The sequence below is a fragment of the Elephantulus edwardii genome, unplaced genomic scaffold, assembly GCF_000299155.1.
Source record: "Elephantulus edwardii isolate Elephantulus edwardi_28Jun2011 unplaced genomic scaffold, EleEdw1.0 scaffold00140, whole genome shotgun sequence".
NCBI classification, from domain to species: Eukaryota; Metazoa; Chordata; class Mammalia; order Macroscelidea; family Macroscelididae; genus Elephantulus; species Elephantulus edwardii.
The window spans coordinates 393,199-412,929 of NW_006399890.1; the positions used below are offsets into that span (position 1 = coordinate 393,199).

At 38.2% G+C, this 19,731-nt stretch overlaps 1 protein-coding gene across 1 annotated transcript in view; it reads left to right on the top strand.

Annotated features, from left to right (window-relative positions):
- The window catches only part of SLC35F4 (solute carrier family 35, member F4), a 397,435-nt gene that overhangs the window by 328,955 nt on the left and 48,749 nt on the right, over positions 1 to 19,731 (top strand). Inside the window, exons 2-3 of the mRNA XM_006894325.1 lie at positions 11,189 to 11,374; positions 17,004 to 17,304. Coding sequence (XP_006894387.1) covers positions 11,189 to 11,374; positions 17,004 to 17,304 — 487 coding nt within the window. The remainder of the gene's footprint in view (positions 1 to 11,188; positions 11,375 to 17,003; positions 17,305 to 19,731) is intronic.

Consider the following 19,731-nt stretch of genomic DNA (forward strand, 5'->3'; position numbering starts at 1 on the left):
ACTAAAGTTGTTAACAATCTCTTCACCATCCATCCTGATGCTGCCAATTGGTCCAGTGATGAGAATATTTGTCTTCTTGACTTGAGCTTCAATCCATACTGAAGGCTGCATTCCTTGACCCTCAGCAGCAAGCATTTCAGGTCCTCCTCAGTTTTGGCAAGCATTGTGTTTTACGTAATTAATTATTATTGATCTATGCCTTTTATCACCCCATCTCTTCAAGTCCCGATTGCCTCTTTCTTATTCCTTCACTTCTATCTGCCAACTAACCTCTACTGTCCCACTGAACTTCCTCCTTCCACTTTTCTTCAATCCCTGTCTTCCTCCTGTCTCCTTCCCCTTTTGAAAATTTATGCTTATCTTCCTCAGGTGTCCTATTTTCACTTATGCAATATTTGTCCTTTTGTGACTGAGTTGTTTCATTCAGTATAATACTTTCTATACTCTCCCATCTTGTGTTATATTTTATGAATACTTCGTTGTTCTTTAGTGCTGCATAGTATTCCATTGTGTGAATACACCATAGTTTCTCTACCCATTTTTTTTAATGGGAATTTGGGTTGTTCCATTTTCTTGCTATTTTGAATAATTCTGCTGTGAACACAGATGTACATATCTCCATTCTTGATTCAGTTCTGTTTTCCTTCAAGTATAATCCTAGCAGTGGAATATTTAGTTTTACATGGTTTCTATGTCTCATTTTTTGAGAAAACACCAAGCTGCCTTCCATTGTAATTGTACCATGCTGAATATCCCATGGACTACCAAAAGAACTTAGATGTCTTAGAGAAAGTACAACTAGAATGTTCCTTGTACAAAGATGTTGAAGCTTCATCTCACATATTTTGAACGTGTTGTTAGGAGATGGATTGATACAATGAACTCAAATGTGTCAAGGATGATAAGGATGGTATGGGATAGGAGTTCAGATCTGTTGTTCATAGAGTTGCTTTGAGTCATACCAACTTGATGGCACTTAACAACAATAACCGTGTATGAGCGTTCCAATCTCTCTGCATACTCACAATCATTTCTTTTTTGCTGTCAGGTTGATCATTGCTACTGCTGCTGGGGTAAGATGGTATCACATTGTTGTTTTGATTTGCATCTCTGATTGCTAGTGATTTTGAACATTTCCTTATGTATTTGTTGACCATCCATATGTCCTCCTTTGTGAAGAGTCTTTTCATGCTTTCTGCCATTTAGTTATTGGGTTATCAACATTTTTCTCATGGAGCCCCAGTTGTTGATGTTGGTGTTAGGTGAGGTTGAGTCAGATATACCTCATAGTGACCCTGTGAACAGCTGACCTGAACCTTGCTCTATCCCGTGTCATCCTTATCATCTCTGGCACCCTAGAGCCCATTGCTGAAATTACTGTGTCAGTCCATCTCATTGGAGGTCTTCCTGTTTGCAGACCTTCCATCTTTCCAAGCATGATGACCCTTTCCACAGAATAGCCTTGCCTTCCTACATGTCCAGAGTATGAAAGATGAATCTTCACCATTTTTTGCTTCCAAATAGCACTCTTTATACACTTTTTCCAAGACATATGTATTTGTTCTTTTGGCACTCCATGGAATATTCAGTTGTAGATAGATAGATAGATAGATAGCTTTCAGTACTCTTCTTCAACACCAAATCTCAAAGGCATCAATTCTTCTCCTGTCATATATATGCATTGTACTGTTTTCTGATGCATAATAGGTGATCAAAATGACCACGGCCTGAATCAGGTCCACCTTAGTCTTCAAACTGACATCATTGCTCTTAAGCATTTTGGAGAGTTCTCTGACAATGGGCTTGTCCAATGCAATACATTTCCGGATTTCCTGACTGCTGGTACCAATGGTGTTGATCCAAGCAAGATTAAATCATTGAAAGCTTCAATACTTTTTCCATCTATCATAATGTTGGCTGTTGGGCCTGTAGTTTTCTTAATGAGATCCCTACCAAAGGCTATAGTCCTTGATCTTCTGCAGCAAGTGTTTTATATCCTCTCTACTTTCAGCAAACAAGTTGTTTCATCTGCATAACACATGCTGTTGATGGGTCTTCTCCCAATCCTGATGCCAGTCACATTTTTCTTCCTAATGTAAACTTGCACAAATTATTTGCTCAGCATACAGACTGAAAAATATGGAAAAAGGATGCAACTTTGACTCACACTTTTCTTGATTTTAAAGCACGCAGTGTTCCCTTGTTTCACTTGAGCAATAGCTTCTTGGTCTAGGTATAGATTCAGTTTGAGTACAAGTGTTAAATGTTCTGAGGTTCCCATTCTTCTCAATGTTAGCTATAATGTGTTATGTTCCACATAGTCAAATGCCTTTGTATGGTCAATAAAATGTAAATACACATTTTTCTGGTATTTTCTGCTTTCAGCCAGGATTCATCTTACATCAGCAATGATACACCTGATGTCATGACTTCTTTTAAAACCAGACTGAACTTCTGGTAGTTTCTTGTCAGTGTACTATTCTAGCCATTTTTTCCATGATCTTCAATATTTTGCTTGCATGAGATATTAATGATATTGTTTGATAACCTCCACATTCTGTTAGATCACCTTTTCTTGGAAATGGAAACAAATATGGGTCTCTTACAATCATTGGCCAGGTCCTACAAATTTCCTGGCATAAACTGATGTGTACATCCAGGGCTGCTTTTGTTGACTGAAACATGTCAATTTGCATTCCATCAATTCCTGAGACCGTATTTTTACCAATGCCGTCAGTGCAGCTTGAACTTCATCTTTTTTTTAAAATTAATGAAAGTTTACAGAGACTTAGGCTTTCCAGTCATTCATTGTTGCACTTTTCTCCCTGCTCACCTCCTCCCCCCTCCCCCGCCCCAGTTCACTCTTCTCCTTAAAAAGTGAAAGAAAAATTCTTTCTTTGTTATACAATTCTACCCCCAAGTCCACTCCACTATGCAGCCTTCATTCTGGACTCCTGTCACGACAATAATACCCAATCATATATTCCTTTTAACAGTTCCCTCCCTCATCTGTTTCAATGCAGTATACATCATTCCTCCCCTACTTCTCTGTCTTCCCTCAACCCCAATGTCAGTCCTGTTTTACAACAATGGTCCTATGCGGTATTTGTTCTTTTGTGACTGAGATTTTTTTTCACTCAGCATAATGTCTTCCAGGGTCATCCATTTTGTATAATATTTCATGAGTGTCTTGTTTCTCAAAGCTGCATAGTATTCCAATGTGTGAATATACCAGAGCTTCTCTAGCCATCATTTGTTGATGGACACTTGGGTTGTTTCCAGCTCTTTGTTATTGTGAACAAAGCTGCAATAAACATGGATGTGCATATATCTGCTTGGGTGGCAGTTATGGTTTCTTTAGGGTAAATTCCCAGTAGTGGAATTGCTGGGTCATATGGTATTTCTATTTGTAACCTTTTGAGAAAGTGCCATGCAGTCTTCCATAGTGGTTGTACCATTTTACACTCCCACCAACAGTGGATAGGAGTTCCAGTTCCTCTGCAACCTCTCCAGTTTGATGTTTGCTGTTTTGTTAAATTTTGCTATTCTTAAAAAAAATTGCTATTCTTACTGGGGTGAGATGATACTTCATAGTTGTTTTTTAATTTCATCTCTGATCACTATTGGCTCTTATTTATATAATATTTCCCAATATTTTTCACTGTCAACTAATTGTTTTGGTACCGTGATTTTGTGTATTACTTCCATATTCTTTTAAAGTTTCCTATTCATTAAAGATTGGGCCCATAACATCTCTCAGTTTAATTTCTCAAGGCTTGAAATTGGTTTTCAGTTCTTTCAGCTTGAGAAATGACAAGCGAATTCTTCCCTTTTTGGTGTCTGTCTTTAGCTCTTTGGACATTTCATTGTAATACTTTGCTTTGTCTTCTCGAGCTGTCCTTTGAAATCTTCTGTTGAGCTTTTTTACTTCTGCATTTCTCCCATTTTGACTTCTCAATGCTCTACTGCAATTTTTATAGTATCTTCTGACATCCACTTTGGATGAATTTTCCCTTTTGTTATGACTTTTTGCTCTCTACATGGATCATAGTTGTTTTTTAAAAAATTAAATTTTATTAATTTTAATGAACATTTACAGAGATTTTGGGTTTCCATTAGTTCTTTGTTGCACAATTTTCTCTACCCTCCCCCCCAGTTTGTTCCTCTTCCCCCCCCTTGAAAGTCTGTTTTTATTGTCCAGTTGCCACAGTGCTTGTCAAAGCCAGTTCTGATTAATCTCCTTTGTCAGTGTGTCCCTTGCCATTCCCTATCACTCCTCCCTGAGAGAGACTTCACCCTGATTCATAAGGAAAAGGGAACAGCGTGTTCTCTTAGCTACTTCCTGCTGAAAAGGGATGCTGTAGGTTTCAGGCTGGATCATAGTTTTAATGTCCTGCCTTTCACAATTCCTCTGGTCTTCAATCATTGGTGTTCAAAAAATTTTGATGCACACAGGGATTTGACTTTCATATGATCCCATTTGTGATTTTACCTTCCTTCTCCTAGCTATATGTTTTTGGCTATGTTTGCAAATCTATTTATGCCATCGTCTAGGACCTTTTCATTTGTTTCAATTTTGTACCTGATAATTGTCATAATTTTTGGTTTTACTCTTCTAGGTCTCTGACCCACTTTGACTTGATTTTAGTGTCCAGTGTCAGATGTGGATCTTGTTTCCATTTTCTGCAGGCAAAGCGCCAGTTTTGCCAGAACTATTTGTTAAAGAGACCATAGTATCCCCTTTTAATAGGTTTTGTTTCTTCATAAAATATCAATTTATCATAGGTAGATGGGTTGATTTCTGGGTTTTCAATTCTATTCCATTGTTCTATATGACTGTCATTATAATAGTACCATCCTGTTTTGATTACTAAGGCTGTGTAGTAGATTTTGAGATCAAGTAATGGGATGTTTCCTACTTCATTTTTAGTTTTCAAAAGAGCTTTGCTTATTCAAATCTCTTTAGTTTCCAAATAAAACGAGAAATTTCCTTTTCTATCTCCTTGAAGAATGAGTTTGGTATCTCTGTTGGGATTGTTTTTGGTAAGATTGACATTTGTCTTACCCATTCATGAACAGGGAATATTTTTCCACTTAACTAGGTCTCTTAGTATTTCTTGTAGTAGTGCTTTGTAGTTTTCCTTATAAAGACCTTTTGTATTTCTAATTAGATTTATTCCTAAGTATTTAACCTTGTGTCAGCTGTTGTATACAGTATTGCTTTTTTAGCTTCCTTTTCTGTGCTTTCTTTGTTGCTATACAAAAATCCAACTGACTATTTTATATTGATCTTGTATCTTACCACTCGACTCAATTGTTCTTCTAGGCCTAATAGTTTTTTTATTTGGTCCTTGGAGTTTTCTGTGTGTAACTATTAAATTGTCTGCATACAGTGCTAGTTTTACTACTTCTTTGTCAGTTTGGATGTATGTTATTTCCTTCTCTTGCCTTGTCATCCTAGCTAGTACTTCCAATACAATAGTGAATAAAAATAATGATAGTCACCATCCTTGCCTGGTCCCTGTTTTCAAGAGGAATGTGTTCAGTCTTTCTCCATAGAGAATTTTAGCTCTTGGTTTTGCATATATACTTCACATTATGCTGAGAAAATTCCCTTCTCTTCCTATTTTACTGAGTATTTTAATCAGGAAGTGGTATTGGATTTTATTGAAGGCCATTTCTGCATAAATCGATAGGATCATATATGGTTCTAGTACTTTGCTTTATTAATGTAATAATGAATCACATTAATTGTTTTTCTTATGTTGAATTGTCTTTGCATACCTGCTATGAATGACACTTAGATGAGCCTACCCTTGGGCCTTCAGCCTTCAAGCAGAAAGCCCTGTGGAAAAGATAGCCAGGGCCCTGCCACCAGGCCTTATGCAGGTCACAAAAGACCCTTATGGGCAATGATATTTGTATACGTGTTTGTAGACAACATATATCTGTTAGTTCACTGAATTAGGGGAGTTAATTGCATTTTGCTACTTGAATGAAAGAGTCAGTTGGGCCCAACAAAGTCTCCTGTTTGGAGGCTCATGTGTGAAGTGGCTGGATTCTGGAAGATGGTTTCATTTGTCTTGGTGAGGGTCGGGTGTGAACTGTTTGGTCTTCTTTGTGTGTTCACAATCGTGAATTGAGCTGATTTGATTTGCCTGATTTAACAATGAGCCATTGGCTGGAAACCTCTTGGTTTAGAGTCAGCCAGACCTGGTGGGCATGCCTTGTATTTCAAAGGTAACTGGGCCCAACTAAGTCTCTGGTTTGGAGGCTCATCTGCATGCCTCTGGAAACTATGAACACAGAAAAACGACAGTAGTTATAGAACAAGGGTCAGGTCTTTTGTTCATAGGGTCTCTATGAGTCATGTTCGACTCGACACTTAACAACAACAAAACAACAACTTATTTGACAGCTTTGGTGCATATATTATTATTTATTTAGTGTTTGTTCCTATCAGTAAAGCACTTGTCTATCAGTTGTCTGTACTGGGGTAACTTGCGGATTGCTGTGATATTGGAAACTATGCCAGCAAGGTTTCACATGCCAGCAGGATCATCCGTGGTGGGCAGGTTTCAGCAGAGCTTTCAGTTCAGACAGACTGGCAAGCAGCATTGGCCATCCACTTCTGAAGTAAACAGCCTTCAAAAACTCAATGAACAGTAGAAAAACACAGGTAGCTATAGTATTAGAGGTAGAGCCTACATGAGGAGTCACTAAAAAATGAAGTGAAATCACTTCAAACACCTACTAATAATTGGAACATGGAATATATGAAGTATAAATAGCAAAAAACTAGAAGTTGAAAAATTTAATGGAATTCATAAAACTAGACATCCTAGGCATTAGTCAGTTGAGATGGACTGGAATTGGCCACTTGGAATCAAACAATCATATGATTTGCTATGCCAAGAATGAAAAATTTGCATTCATAGTTAAAAAGACTGTTGCAAGAGCTATCATAAGGAACAATGCTGTGAGTGATAGGATACTGTATACATTATTTATCCCCTTGTTCTGAGTCTCCCCTCAACCCTGATGTCAGTCCCATTTTACAACAGTGGTCCTATGCAATATTTGACCTTTTGTGACTGCAATATTTCACTCAGCGTAATGTCCTTCAGGGTTACTCATTTTGTATAATATTTCATTAGTTCCTTGTTTTTCAATGCAACATAGTATTCCATTGTGTGAATATACCACAGCTTCTCTACCCATTTGTTTGTTGATGGGCACATGGGTTGTTTCCAACTCTTTGTTATTGTGAACAGGGCCGCAATAAACATGGATATGCATACATCTTCTTGGGTGGTGGTTATGTTTTCTTTGGTGAATATATTCCCAGTAGTAGAATTGCTGGGTCAAATGGTATTTCTATTTCTAACTTTTGAGAAAGTGCCATACTGCCTTCCATAGTGGTTGCACCATTTTACAATGCCACCAACAGCGAATTAAGGGTTCCAGTTTTCTCCATAACCTCACCAGTATTTGTTGTTTGATGTTCTGTTAAATTTTGCTATTCTTACTGAGCTGATATCTCATAGTTGTTTTGATTTGCATCTGTCTTAGAGCTAGAGATTTTGAACATTTCTTCATGTGTTGGCCATCTCAATGTCTTCTTTGGTAAAATATCTGTTCATATTCTGTGCCCATTTTTCAATTGGGTTGTTTACCTTTATCTTATTGTGGTGCTCGAGTATTATATAAATACTAGATATAAGTTCTTTGTCTGACATGTCATTACCAAATTTTTTCCCTAGTCTGTGGCTTCCCTTTTACCCTGTTGGAGAAGTTTTTGGATGTTCATAGGGATATGATTCTTAGAAGATCCCATTCATCTATTTTATCCTCTCCTGGGTGTAGATTTTTCAGGATGCTTGGAAGACTCTTTATGTTATGGATTAGGACTTCTAGAGTTCTTCCAGCTTTTCTTTAATGAAGTTCCTAGTCCTTGGTTTTAGTCCTTGATCTATGATCTGCTATGAGTTGGTTTTTGTGTAAGGAGTGAGGTGTGGATCTTGCTTGAGTTTTCTACAGATAGTTTTCCAATTTCTTGCTTGAGTTTTCTACAGATAGTTTTCCAATTTTGCCAACACCATTTGTTTAAAAGGCTGTCCTTTACCCACTTAACTGATTTCATCTCCTCGTCAAAAATCAGTTGTCCATAGGAAGATGGGCTGATTTTTGGATTCTCAATTCTATTCGATTGATCTATGTGTCTGTCATTGTACCAGTACCATGTTGTTGCCTCCTATCTTATTTCTCTTTTTAAGGAGTACTTTGCTTATTCAGGGCCTCTTTCCAAATGAAATTGGAGACTACCTTTTCCATCTCATTGAAAAATAGAATTGTTATTTGTATTGGGATTGCACTGAACATGTAAATTGCCTTTGGTAGTATTGTCATTTTCAAAATATTGAGTCTTCCTATCCATGAGCAAGGAATATTCTTCCATTTCTCCAGATCTCTTTTTGTTTCTTGTAGTAATGTTTTGTAATCTTCTTTGAATAGATCTTTTGTGCTTCTAGTTAGATTTACTCCCAAGTATTTAAGGTACTGTGAAGGGTATTGTTTTTCTTAGCTCCCACTCTGTATTCTCTTTGTCATTGTAGAGAAATCCAACTGATTTTGTATGTTGATCTTGAATCCTGCCACTTTACTGAATTGGTCAACTATGTCCAGTAATTTTCTTGCTGAGTCTTTAGGGTTTTCTAAGTATACTATCATATCATCTGCATAGAGAGATAATTTTACCTCCTCTTTGCCAATTTGGGTACCTCTTATTTCCTTCTCTTGTCTTATTGCTATCACTAACACTTCCAATACAATATAGAATAAAAGAGATAATAGTAGGCATCCACTTCTCAAAGGGAATGCCTTTAATCTCTCTCCATTGAGAACAATGTTGGCTCTTTGGTTTGCGAATATACTTTTTACTATGTTGAAGAAATTCCCCTCTAACCCTATTTTGTTGAGTGTTTTAATCAGGAAAGGGTGTTGGATTTTGTCAAAGGCCTTTTCTACATCAATTGATAGCATCATGTGGTTCTTGTTCTTTGCTCTGTTTATATGATTAATTACATTAATTGTTTTTCTTATGTTGAACCATCCTGTCATACCTATTATGAATCCCACTTGGTTCTTTGGCAATTTAGGAGGCTCAAAGTCTAAATTCAGAGCACTTGCTTAGGGGAAGCCTTTCTCTCTGTGTTGACTCTTCCTGGAAGATTTATATATGCCTTTGCATCAGTCCTTTTCTGGGTCAGTGTGGGCCTCAGTGCAGGACATTGGGTCTAAAAGATGCATTCCAATCCTAGCTCTTCTTTCTTGGTGGTAGCCAGATCCCTCAAATGTCTGATACTGTTTAATCTCTTTATATATCCTAAAATATTGACTCAAGGTACCACCTAACATGGTAGAGTATATCTTGCCTCATTAATATCATTGAAGTTTGTATTATAGTGTACAGTCAGGTTGGAACCTACCCATAGCTGACCCCCCCAGTGGGTTTACAGAGGCAGTTTAATTGCATGGGAGGAGGTTTCCCATCTTCCTGCCACATAGCAGCTGGTAGATTTGAACAACATGTCATTGGTATGACAGCACAGCTCCTTACCAGTAGGCTGCCAAAATGGAGCATAATTACAAAATACTAAGAACACTATATTAGCTGAGTTGACACATATTTTGGGGGGACAATGCTAATCTGTAATTGGTGGTCTTTCCTATGCTACAGCCTCAAACTATGCCTGGTGAAATCCTGTTCATCCTTTAGAGCCTTCCTTACATCAGGCAGGCTGGATCACTCATTCTCTTTCTTCTTGTTCCCCTGACACCCTGTTCACATTGGCTTTTGGATATTTGATTACTTGTCTGATTCCTGTACTGAATTGCGTGTTCCAAGAGGGTCTTCATTTGTCTAATCTTGCTCCTCACAGAATACCTGCTCCATAGTAGATGCTTAATAACTGTATGAATCAAATTGAATTTGTAAATATGAAGAATCTAACTAGGGCAGATGAAGAAATCATATTCTGTGCCTGGACAAATATGAAAAATGACCCAAGGTGGCCCTACTACTATGGCTCAATTAAGCAGATGTCTTTACGAGGGAGCCAGAACCTTATGGTATTACTAATGAGAGACTTCCAACTAATCACCAAATGCCGTTTACTCCCATACCTATTTAAGTCTGAGTACTGTTCACTGACTGAATTTGCAAGCCCTACTGCCACCTAGGCACTCACTGTGGCAAAAAAAAAAAAAGATATGATTTATTTATGCTCTTCAACTGCTTCCTTGGAAACATTCTGCATATTTATCTCCATTTGGGATGGCTTTAAGTTAATTGACTGGTCCAAGTCTATATAGTATGGGGCATTGTCTACATTTACATAATTGTGGATGACTTTTTCATGGCTCAAGCCCTGAACATGCCTCTGGGCCTAACTCTGAAGTTTAAATTTTGTCTTATAGGATATTGTTTCAGAGGTTTCCAGTGACTGAACTAGTCTTAAGTCTCTTCTACAGACCACCTAGTGGGAGGTAGCTGGCAGCAAGAAACATAGCCTTTGAGCTGTACTGTATAAAGAAGGCGAGGTACAGATGCCAGGACATAATAAACCAGTGAAAATGAGGAAATAAAAAGATAGATCACTGGTGTGGCTTATAAATCCAATATTCAGTGACAACACATAGCTTATTAACTTTCTAAGTAATGATGGTCAATAATATTTAATCTCAGCTGTATCTCAAGTTGCTATCATATATATTCCTGAACTTCCCCAATTCCACCTATAATTAGGAAATGACCACAAAATGAAACAAACCTAAAAAGAAAAGAATAGAAACAAGCATGACTCTTTGTTTTTCCTGAGGTGAACTAGTTGGCTATACTGAAAGTTCTAATTCAGAATGCATGCATCAGCCCAAACACCATCTGCTAATGTTCTTTTCTAGTTAATAGATTTATCTCAAAAGATGCCTTATCTTCAGGACAGAAACCTTGCCAAAATAGCATTTTCTTTTTAGAAGCCCCTTTTATAGAATTATAAATAAGCTCAATGAATGTTCAGTCAAGATTGTGCTTACTGCTGCCCTGTATTTCGCTGCCAAGGCATTTAAAATCTACTGCCCATTTTCCCTCCAGGAAGTTCTCAAACTGGTATGAATTCTTTCTTCCCAGGTACCTCCAGATCATCAGTTACTCGATGTAAACCAGGAGCCAACTGCCCCGCTTCACTTGGTGGCATTAGTAGACAACTGTCCCCTTTGTCTGTCACCGAAGATTCTTCTGCTCCTATTCTTGAGCTGCAGAGTCGAGGATCCTCTGGAGTTTGTGGACACCGAGTTGAGAGACAGAACAGATCAGGTAAGCTCCTCTTAAATAACAGTGCCTCTAGGTAACCTTCTGACGGCCCAGGAGAGAGGTTTTCATTAGAGTAAAACTTTAAGGATGGTATATGGACGTTATGAATGGGACTTTGTCAGGTCTGTAAGGTGGGATAAAGAGGAAGAAGAAAAATGTATGAATATAATGTATTAGTAACATGAAATATAGCAAAAAACCCTTACTGATAGTTGAGGAGAAGTCACTGAGTGGTATAAATGAATAATGTAAATTCAGCTGCTGTCCCAAACAGAAGATCTCGTCCCAAAAGAATCATCCATTGAAAACTCTTTGGAGTAAAGTTCTACTCTGACACACTTGCGTCACCAAGGGTTAAAGCTGACTTGTCAATAACCGTCTTATTATTGAAGTACTTAATATATACTAGACAATGACATCTAATGAGGTTTAAAATATAGCTAGTTTTTTTTTTCTTCAAAAAGTTAAACATCTTTTACCTCAACACTGACATTCAGTAGGAACACATCTGCTCATTCTTGGAAGAATAAAAGCATTAATAAAATCTGAGAATCTGCACTTGACCTCATTGTTGCTGTTGTGTACCACCGAATCGGAACTGAACCATAGCTGACCCTGCGGTAGGTTTACAGAGGCAGTTAATTGCACAAGAGAAGATTGCCCATCCTTCTGCCTTGGAACAGCTGTGGGATTTGAACCATAAGATTTTGGGATTGTAGCACAGCTTCTTGCCATGAGGCCACCAGAGCTCCATTTACTTCTAGGACCATCAATCCTGAGCACCTTCCCAGCTTTCCCAATTTTACTCCTCCTACAGAAAACTTCACTTGCCCTTTTAGTCATCATTTGCTGAACAACCTTTTCCTCACATCCACCTAGCCAATCACTCTCTAAGTTTACTAGACCTTTTTAGAGAAATCTTAAGACTATCCTTGTGAGTTTCTCAGAAATTTTATCATTTTTAAATGCAGCGGAATCTACAGGCTGCTTACCATTTCAGAGCAGCAGTGGATAGCTTATTGCCTTCTCAGAGAATGTTCTTAAGCCCCTAAGTCCCATATTCAACTCCTCTCAGCAAATGACTACCTGTTCCTCTTCCTAAAAAGAGTAGCATAACTACATGCTAATAACTCAATTAATGTGGGGTGTTTTTTTAGTTGCCAATTACCATCTTGGTGCTGTCTTCACTGGCTTACTCATCTTTCTACTTTTCTACTACTGATTCTTCTATGTGTCCATAGTTCTTTCTTCCTCATCTCTTCTATCTTGCTAGCTAACTACATGCAAAAATCTCTTTTATCCTTAACTACAACACCAGCTGCCACAACAAAATATAACATCCTGTGCATGTGGGTAGTAAAACAAATACACCAAAAAGACTTTTGAGAAAACTGGCTTAAAATAACCTCAAATAAACAGATTGACAGTGACGCTATGGGTGACTTTTCATTATGTGTTGGAGAGGGGTAACACAAAAAGAAGAGTGTGAATACCTCTTATACCCTAATTCTTTACAATGATTTGTTTATTTTTTAAAAACTTTTTTCCAACATGGGTTAATTTTTTAAATGATGGTTTAATAATCAAATGAACCCTGAGGTTAAAATTCTAGGAAAAAGAGGGGAATGTGATATTGTCTTAAATCTTAAGACAATTTTAATTGCTTTTTATAAATTGCAGTAATATTCCAATTATGTAGATCTTGGAACAGAATGTTCCAGTTAATTAAATATGCTGGTTAATAGATATGTGCCCTATCTATCATACACAGATTACCACATTTCGAAGACCTTACCATTAAAGATCACATGGAATATAATTTACTCTTTTTTTTGATGACTCAGACGGCACTTGAAAATAATCCAGTGTACCACAGAAAGAAGGAGAACAAAATCTAAAGAGCTACTCACCAGACGCAGTGCTAAATATTATGGTACTTAACCTCAAAATTAATCTCTAGAGAAAGATACTATCATTGTTTGACAAATAAGGAAATGACAGAATAAATTAAACAATGTACTCAAGGCCATACAGCAGCAGGACTAAGACTTTTTACAAATTCCAGAAGCCTCTAACATCAGTTTGTATTACTCCAATAAATACTCAGACAAATGGATGGCATTCCTGGTAAACCAAAATTATTTCTGTACGTAAATATATCTTTCATCATTGTTGTTATGTGCTGTCAAATGGGAACTAACTCATGGCTGACCCGGGTTAGGTTTTCAGAGGTAGTAAATCACACAGGAGGAGATTGGCCATCTTTTTCTCACAGAACAGCTAGTGGATTCGAACCTGCCTTGTGTGTGTGTGTGTGCATGCATGTGTGTGTGTGTGTGTGTGTGTGTGTGTGTAAGCTGGTGTGTGTATATATTCATGCTTTGAATCCACCAGCTAATCTGTAGGAGAAAGATAGACAATCTCTTCCTGTGCAATTAAACTGCCTCTGAAACCCTGCTGGAGGGTCAGCTATGAGTCATTTCCCACTCGAGAGTACACTGCCACAACAGAGAATCATGTTTAAAGTGGACAAGAAAAGAACCCTGGTAGCACAACGCCTTGAGGATGTGTGGAATGAGAGACTTGACAACAGAGTGTAGTGAACAAGAGAATGATTCAATACTCTGAAGAAATACAGAAAAACCCTGACTGTTGGTGTCCTCAAAAGCACTGATGATGCTGACAGAGAAGAAATCTGAAAGGAAGGTGACAATGAAGGCACTGCACACTTGAAAAGGATATTTAAATTTTTGTGGAATAATTTCTACTTTAGTTCCTGAGGATAATATGGTTTATAGTAAAGTGTGGACTCTTCTCTTAAATATCACTTCTCTCAAACGTAATGGCATTGGCAAAACAATAGGCCCCAGGAATCAATAAAATACCAATTGATATATTTCAACTAACAAGTGCAGCCCTGAATGTGTTCACCAGTTTATGTCATGACATTGGAGGTCAGCTGCTTGGAGGACTGATTGAAGATATTTGTATTTGTTCCCATTTCCAAGAAAGATGATCCAACAGAATGTATGAATTGTCAGACATTATCATTAATATTACATGCAAGCAAAATATTTTGCTGAAAATCATCCAAAAAATGACTAGAACAGTACACTGATGGAGAACTGTCAGAAGTTCAAGCTGAGGCCATGGCATCAGGGATTTTATTCTTGATGTCAGATGGATCCTGGCTGAGAGCAGAGAATATCAGAATAATATGTATTTGTGTTTCCTTGACTCTGCAAAAGCATTTGACTGTGTAGATCCTAACAAATTGTGGCTATCATTGAGAAGAATGGGAATCCTGTAACAATCATACAAAACCTGGGGGGGAGGTCGGAAAACACCTTTATGGGGGGGGATTAATTATAGGGTCACACAATTTGATGAAGGTGTGTGTGAAGGAAAGATCTGGTGTGAAAAACAATGTATACAAACTTTGTACATAGATTACTATAAAATAAAAATGACAAAAAGCACACAAAAACTCTGTATCTAGACTAATAAGCTGCTGTCCAAATAGAGTGACAGAACACTGCAAGGTTTAAAATAAGGAAAAGTGTGTGTCAGAGTTGTATCCTTTCTTTATTTCTTTTGAATCTGTACATAGAGAAAATAATTTGAGAAGCTAAATTGTATGAAGAAGAATGTGCCATCATGATCAGAGGACAACAACTCATCATTAACTTATTTTATGCAAGTGATACAATCTTGCTTGCGAAAGGACTTGAGGACTTGGAACATTTGCTGCAGAAGATCAAAGACTATATATAGCTATATATAGATTACATCTCAACATCAAAAAGGCAAAAATCTTCACCACTGAATTTATAAGAAATATAATGATAGATGGAGAAACATTGACATAGTCAATGATTTAATCTTACTTTGATCCTCAATCAATGCCTTTGGTACCAGCAGCCAAGAAATTAGGAAATATATTGCATTGGGCAAGTCTGCTGTGAGGGACTACTCTAAAATAATGAAGAGCAATGATCTCAGTTTGAAGACTAAGGTATGCCTGGTTCAGATTATGATCTTTTTAATCACTTGCTATGCATCTAAGCATAATAGAAAAAGAATTTCTATCTTCGAGTTGTGTTGTCGGAGAAGAGCATTGAATATCCCAAACAAAAACAAACAAACAAAAACAAAAAACCCCAATCAGTATGTCTTGGGAAAAGTGCGGCCAGAGTGCTCCCCATCTTGTGGGGATCCTCCTCTCTTTCACTTCCATTCCATCTTTCCAAGAATGATAGCCCTTTCCAAGGAACAGCCTCTCTAGCAACATGTCCAAAGTATGTGAGATGAAGTTTCACTTTTGGACTATGTTTTTTAAAAATCTTATGAATTTATTTAATATTCATAAAAATCCAAACCAAAACTTGTGCTTTCAGAGGTATGCTGAATAGCAATTTGTTCTAAGGTGAGAAATACCTTTGTGTACTCAGAATTTGCTCTTCTTCTTGGGGACACATTGCTTTTCAATTTAAATTATCATCTTTGCTGTACTTTTCCAAAATAAATCTCAGTGGCTCATAATAGCCAATATTTATTTCTCACTTTTCATGTTTCAGAGAGAGGGTAGCATTTGCTGGACTCTGTTCATTCCCTGACATAGACCAAAGAAGCAGCCAAGGAAGGGAGAGAAAGGAAAGAGAGGGAAAGAAGCAAGAGAGCTGGTAGACCTTCTAATGCTTTTTAAAGCTTTTCCTAGCATAAGAACAAAAACTGTATGAGACCATTATTGTAGGAATAGAAAGATAACTAGTAGAACGCCTATGAAGATCCAAGAATGTGAGGGGAGGAGCTGAGGGGTGAGGATGGGCAGGGGTGTAATCATGGAGTCGCACAATTTGATAGATGAAGGAAGGGGTGGGAAAAGGCAGTGGGAAAGATTGGGTGGGTATCTGGAAAGGCAAGGCAATGGTGGGCATAGTTTAATGTTGATTATTTTTGTAAAATATAACAAATAGGAATGATTGTATGAAACACAATGTGAATGGAGAATAGTGTGAAACACAATGTGTACATACTTTGTAAGAAAACCAGTATAAAATAAAAATTTATTTTAAAAAAAACACCGAACTTCTACTAGTAAATGACTCATATCTAACCTGCTGATTTGTTATTGGACAAAACAGATCATGTGATCAAACCTCAAGTCTTTGGAACTGGCATGCATGAATCCAATAAGTAGGAGCCCTTGAGGTACAGTGGTTAAGTGTTCACCTGCTAACCAAAAAGTTGGTGGTTCAAACTACCAGCCAACCCATAATGGAAAGATGTGGCAGTCAACTTCCTTAAAGATTATAACCTTGGTAACCCTATGAGGCAGGTCACCTCAGTCCTAGAGAATCACTTGGAGAACATGCCATATGCCACAGTCTATGAACACTCCCATCAACTAGATGGGAGTCTAGACAATTACTATCTTGCAAAGCAGGGATGCAGGAGAGAAAACCAGCCAGATATCAATCTCTTAAAATGATTGTAGTTTTAAAAGAAAATCAAAGCCTGGTAGTTCTAGTGTCTGCCTGTTCAGTTTCAGCACGTTTCAAAGGAATGGAAACGTTTAAGTGCTTTTTTATGACCTGGTTTCCATGCATTTGTATTCCTTCTCTGTTTTCAGGGGATGATGGGACACAGTCTACTCATGCTGAGAACAGCAGCCAAGAAAACCGAATCAAGGCTCGCTGCCAGTCGTGCACGTCCATGGTCCTGAAGGCCATCTGGGGACTCTTGATCATCTTGTCAGTGTCGTCATCCTGGGTTGGAACCACACAGATTGTAAAAATTACCTATAAGAACTTCTACTGTCCATTTTTCATGACATGGTTTTCAACAAATTGGAACATTATGTTTTTCCCAGTCTATTATTCTGGTCATCTGGTCACTGCTCAAGAAAAGCAGTCTCCAATGAAAAAATTCAGGTAGGTTTCTTATTAAATAGTTAACAGGAGATATTCTAAAATTTGTTTAATGTTATTAATAATTTTTAACTATCTTTTTAAATATTTGTTTAAGTTTTAGACAAACATAAAATAAATGCACTTGATTGTGGAAGGGCAGGGTTCATTCAGAGTCAATTGTGAACATTAGGAAGCAGATTAGTTCTCTCAAAAAATATTGAGTATCAATACGTGAAAATAGTTACCTATGGTGCACAGTGTTTGGTGGAGCTCCCCAATTAATATAAGCTTGGAAGCTAGAGTGATATCCACTGCCTCTGGATACCCCACGAACCCGGAGAAAGGACGAAAGTTATACAAGTGTCCAGGATTTTCGTTCATGGGGTCAATATGAGTCGCCTGCTACTTGACGGCACTTAACAACAACAGCACCAACAACAGCATAGAGAGAGAGAAAGCAGTTGGCCTAGTGGACAGAAAGCCAAAGGTTGGTGGCTCTACTCCACAGCCCTCAGGCCTGCCTTTAATTGTGTTTGGTGAAACACTGTTCTAGGTCGTGTAACCCTGGTCTGTCCATTTGCAGTCTAGAGGTCATTCATGGTTGCCATGAAGCCGAACACTGTGACACTGATGAGGCCAATGTGATAAAGGTTACCCATGGTGGGGGCAATGTTTGGTCGAGCTCCCTGATTAAAACAAGCTTGGAAGCAGGAGTGGCATCCACTTCCACAACAGCTTGCCTCTGGAACCCTATGAACCTGGATAAAGGAGTGGCATCACTTTCATTCATGAGGTCGCTAAGAGTCGCCTGTGACTCGATGGCACTTAACAACAATTTAACAACATTGATATGTGGGAAGTCTGGTGGCCTAGTGGCCCAAAGATGTGCTACAATCCCCAATGTACACAGTTTGTATCAACCAGCTGCTTTGCAGAAGAAGGATGGGCAATCTTCTCCCACAAGATTAACTGCTTCTGAAAACCTGCTGGAGGGTCAGCTATGGGTCAGTTCCGACCTGATGGCACACAACAACAATAACATCCTCATTTTAATACATGCATATCCCCACTTTGACACAGGTTCAAAAAGGTTTGGTAACTTGCTCATCTTTATCTCAAGGATGTTTTCGTGGGTTTGAACAGGCAGAGAGGCAGAGTCTTGGGGTTGACAACACAACTCCCTATGGACCACACCACCAAAGTATCATTGAATAAATAGTAGAATCCAGATCTCAGCCTAAATACTGAGATCTACTTCTGTCTATATTTAGTCATATTTTTAACAAAATGTTCTAGTATCTCAAATCCAGGAAAAAATATGCATTAATAATATAAATTCTCCTGACAAACATTTGTGTGCTATTCCAGATACTATACAGATGAAATAACATTACTTTGCACAGTAGAAATGTTTGTCCTTTGTAAAGGAATTCTTTACAAAGTGTCATTCTTTGTTGGCTAGGATTGTATGCATCATGTCTGTCTGTTTGCCACCTATAGACATTGGTGTCTGGGCTTACTCAGTAGTCCCAAGGTTCTAATAACTGCTCTGCAATAAACCCAGCTTGTGCAGCCTCCTCTTTGGAAGTTCCTTGCAGCTAACAGGACTAGTATCACACAGCCCTGCTCAGCACTCAAGGAAGGCAAATGCAGCAAATGCATCAGAATCCCCTTGCTAATACTTTTCGGAAAAGGAAAATCCAAGAATTATTTTTTAAAAAAAAGCTACTGCTACTTTTAAAGGAGCTCTGATGGCTTAGTGGTAAGAATTATGCTGGAAACTTAAACACATGTGGTTTGAATCCGTCAGCAGCTCTGTGGGAGAAGAATGGACAATCTCCTCCCATGCGATTTACTGCATCTGAAAATCCACCAGAGCATGAATTATGGGTTGGTTCTGACTCAACAGAACACAGCAACAACAGCTGCTACTTGCAGTAACATAGATAAATCCGACAGACATCATTTTTTTTTCAGTGAATGGTAGATCAAAAGCAATACATACTGTGCTATTCCATGTGCATGAAGTTCAAGAATGAATGTTGTTGCTATGTTGTTATGTGCCATCGAGTGGCTTGCGACTCATAGCGACCCTATGTACAAGAGCTCTACACATTCTTCTATCCTGTGCCAACCTAGCCATCTCAAATGCACTTATTCCCACATCTCCAGTCACAGAATCGATCCACCTCATCAAAGGTTTTCCTCTCCTTTGCCGCCCCTCCACTCTGCCAAACATGATGTCCCTCTCCAAGGACTAGTCCCTCCTTGCAACATGTGCAAAATATGTCAGACAAAGCTTCAGAATCCTTGACTCCAAGGAGCATTCTGGCTTCACCCTCTCCAGGACGAACCTGTTTGTTCTCCTAGCAGTCCATGGTATATTCAACACTCTTCTCCAGCACCAAAGCTCAAAGGCATCAATTCTCTTTCTATCAACCCTATTCA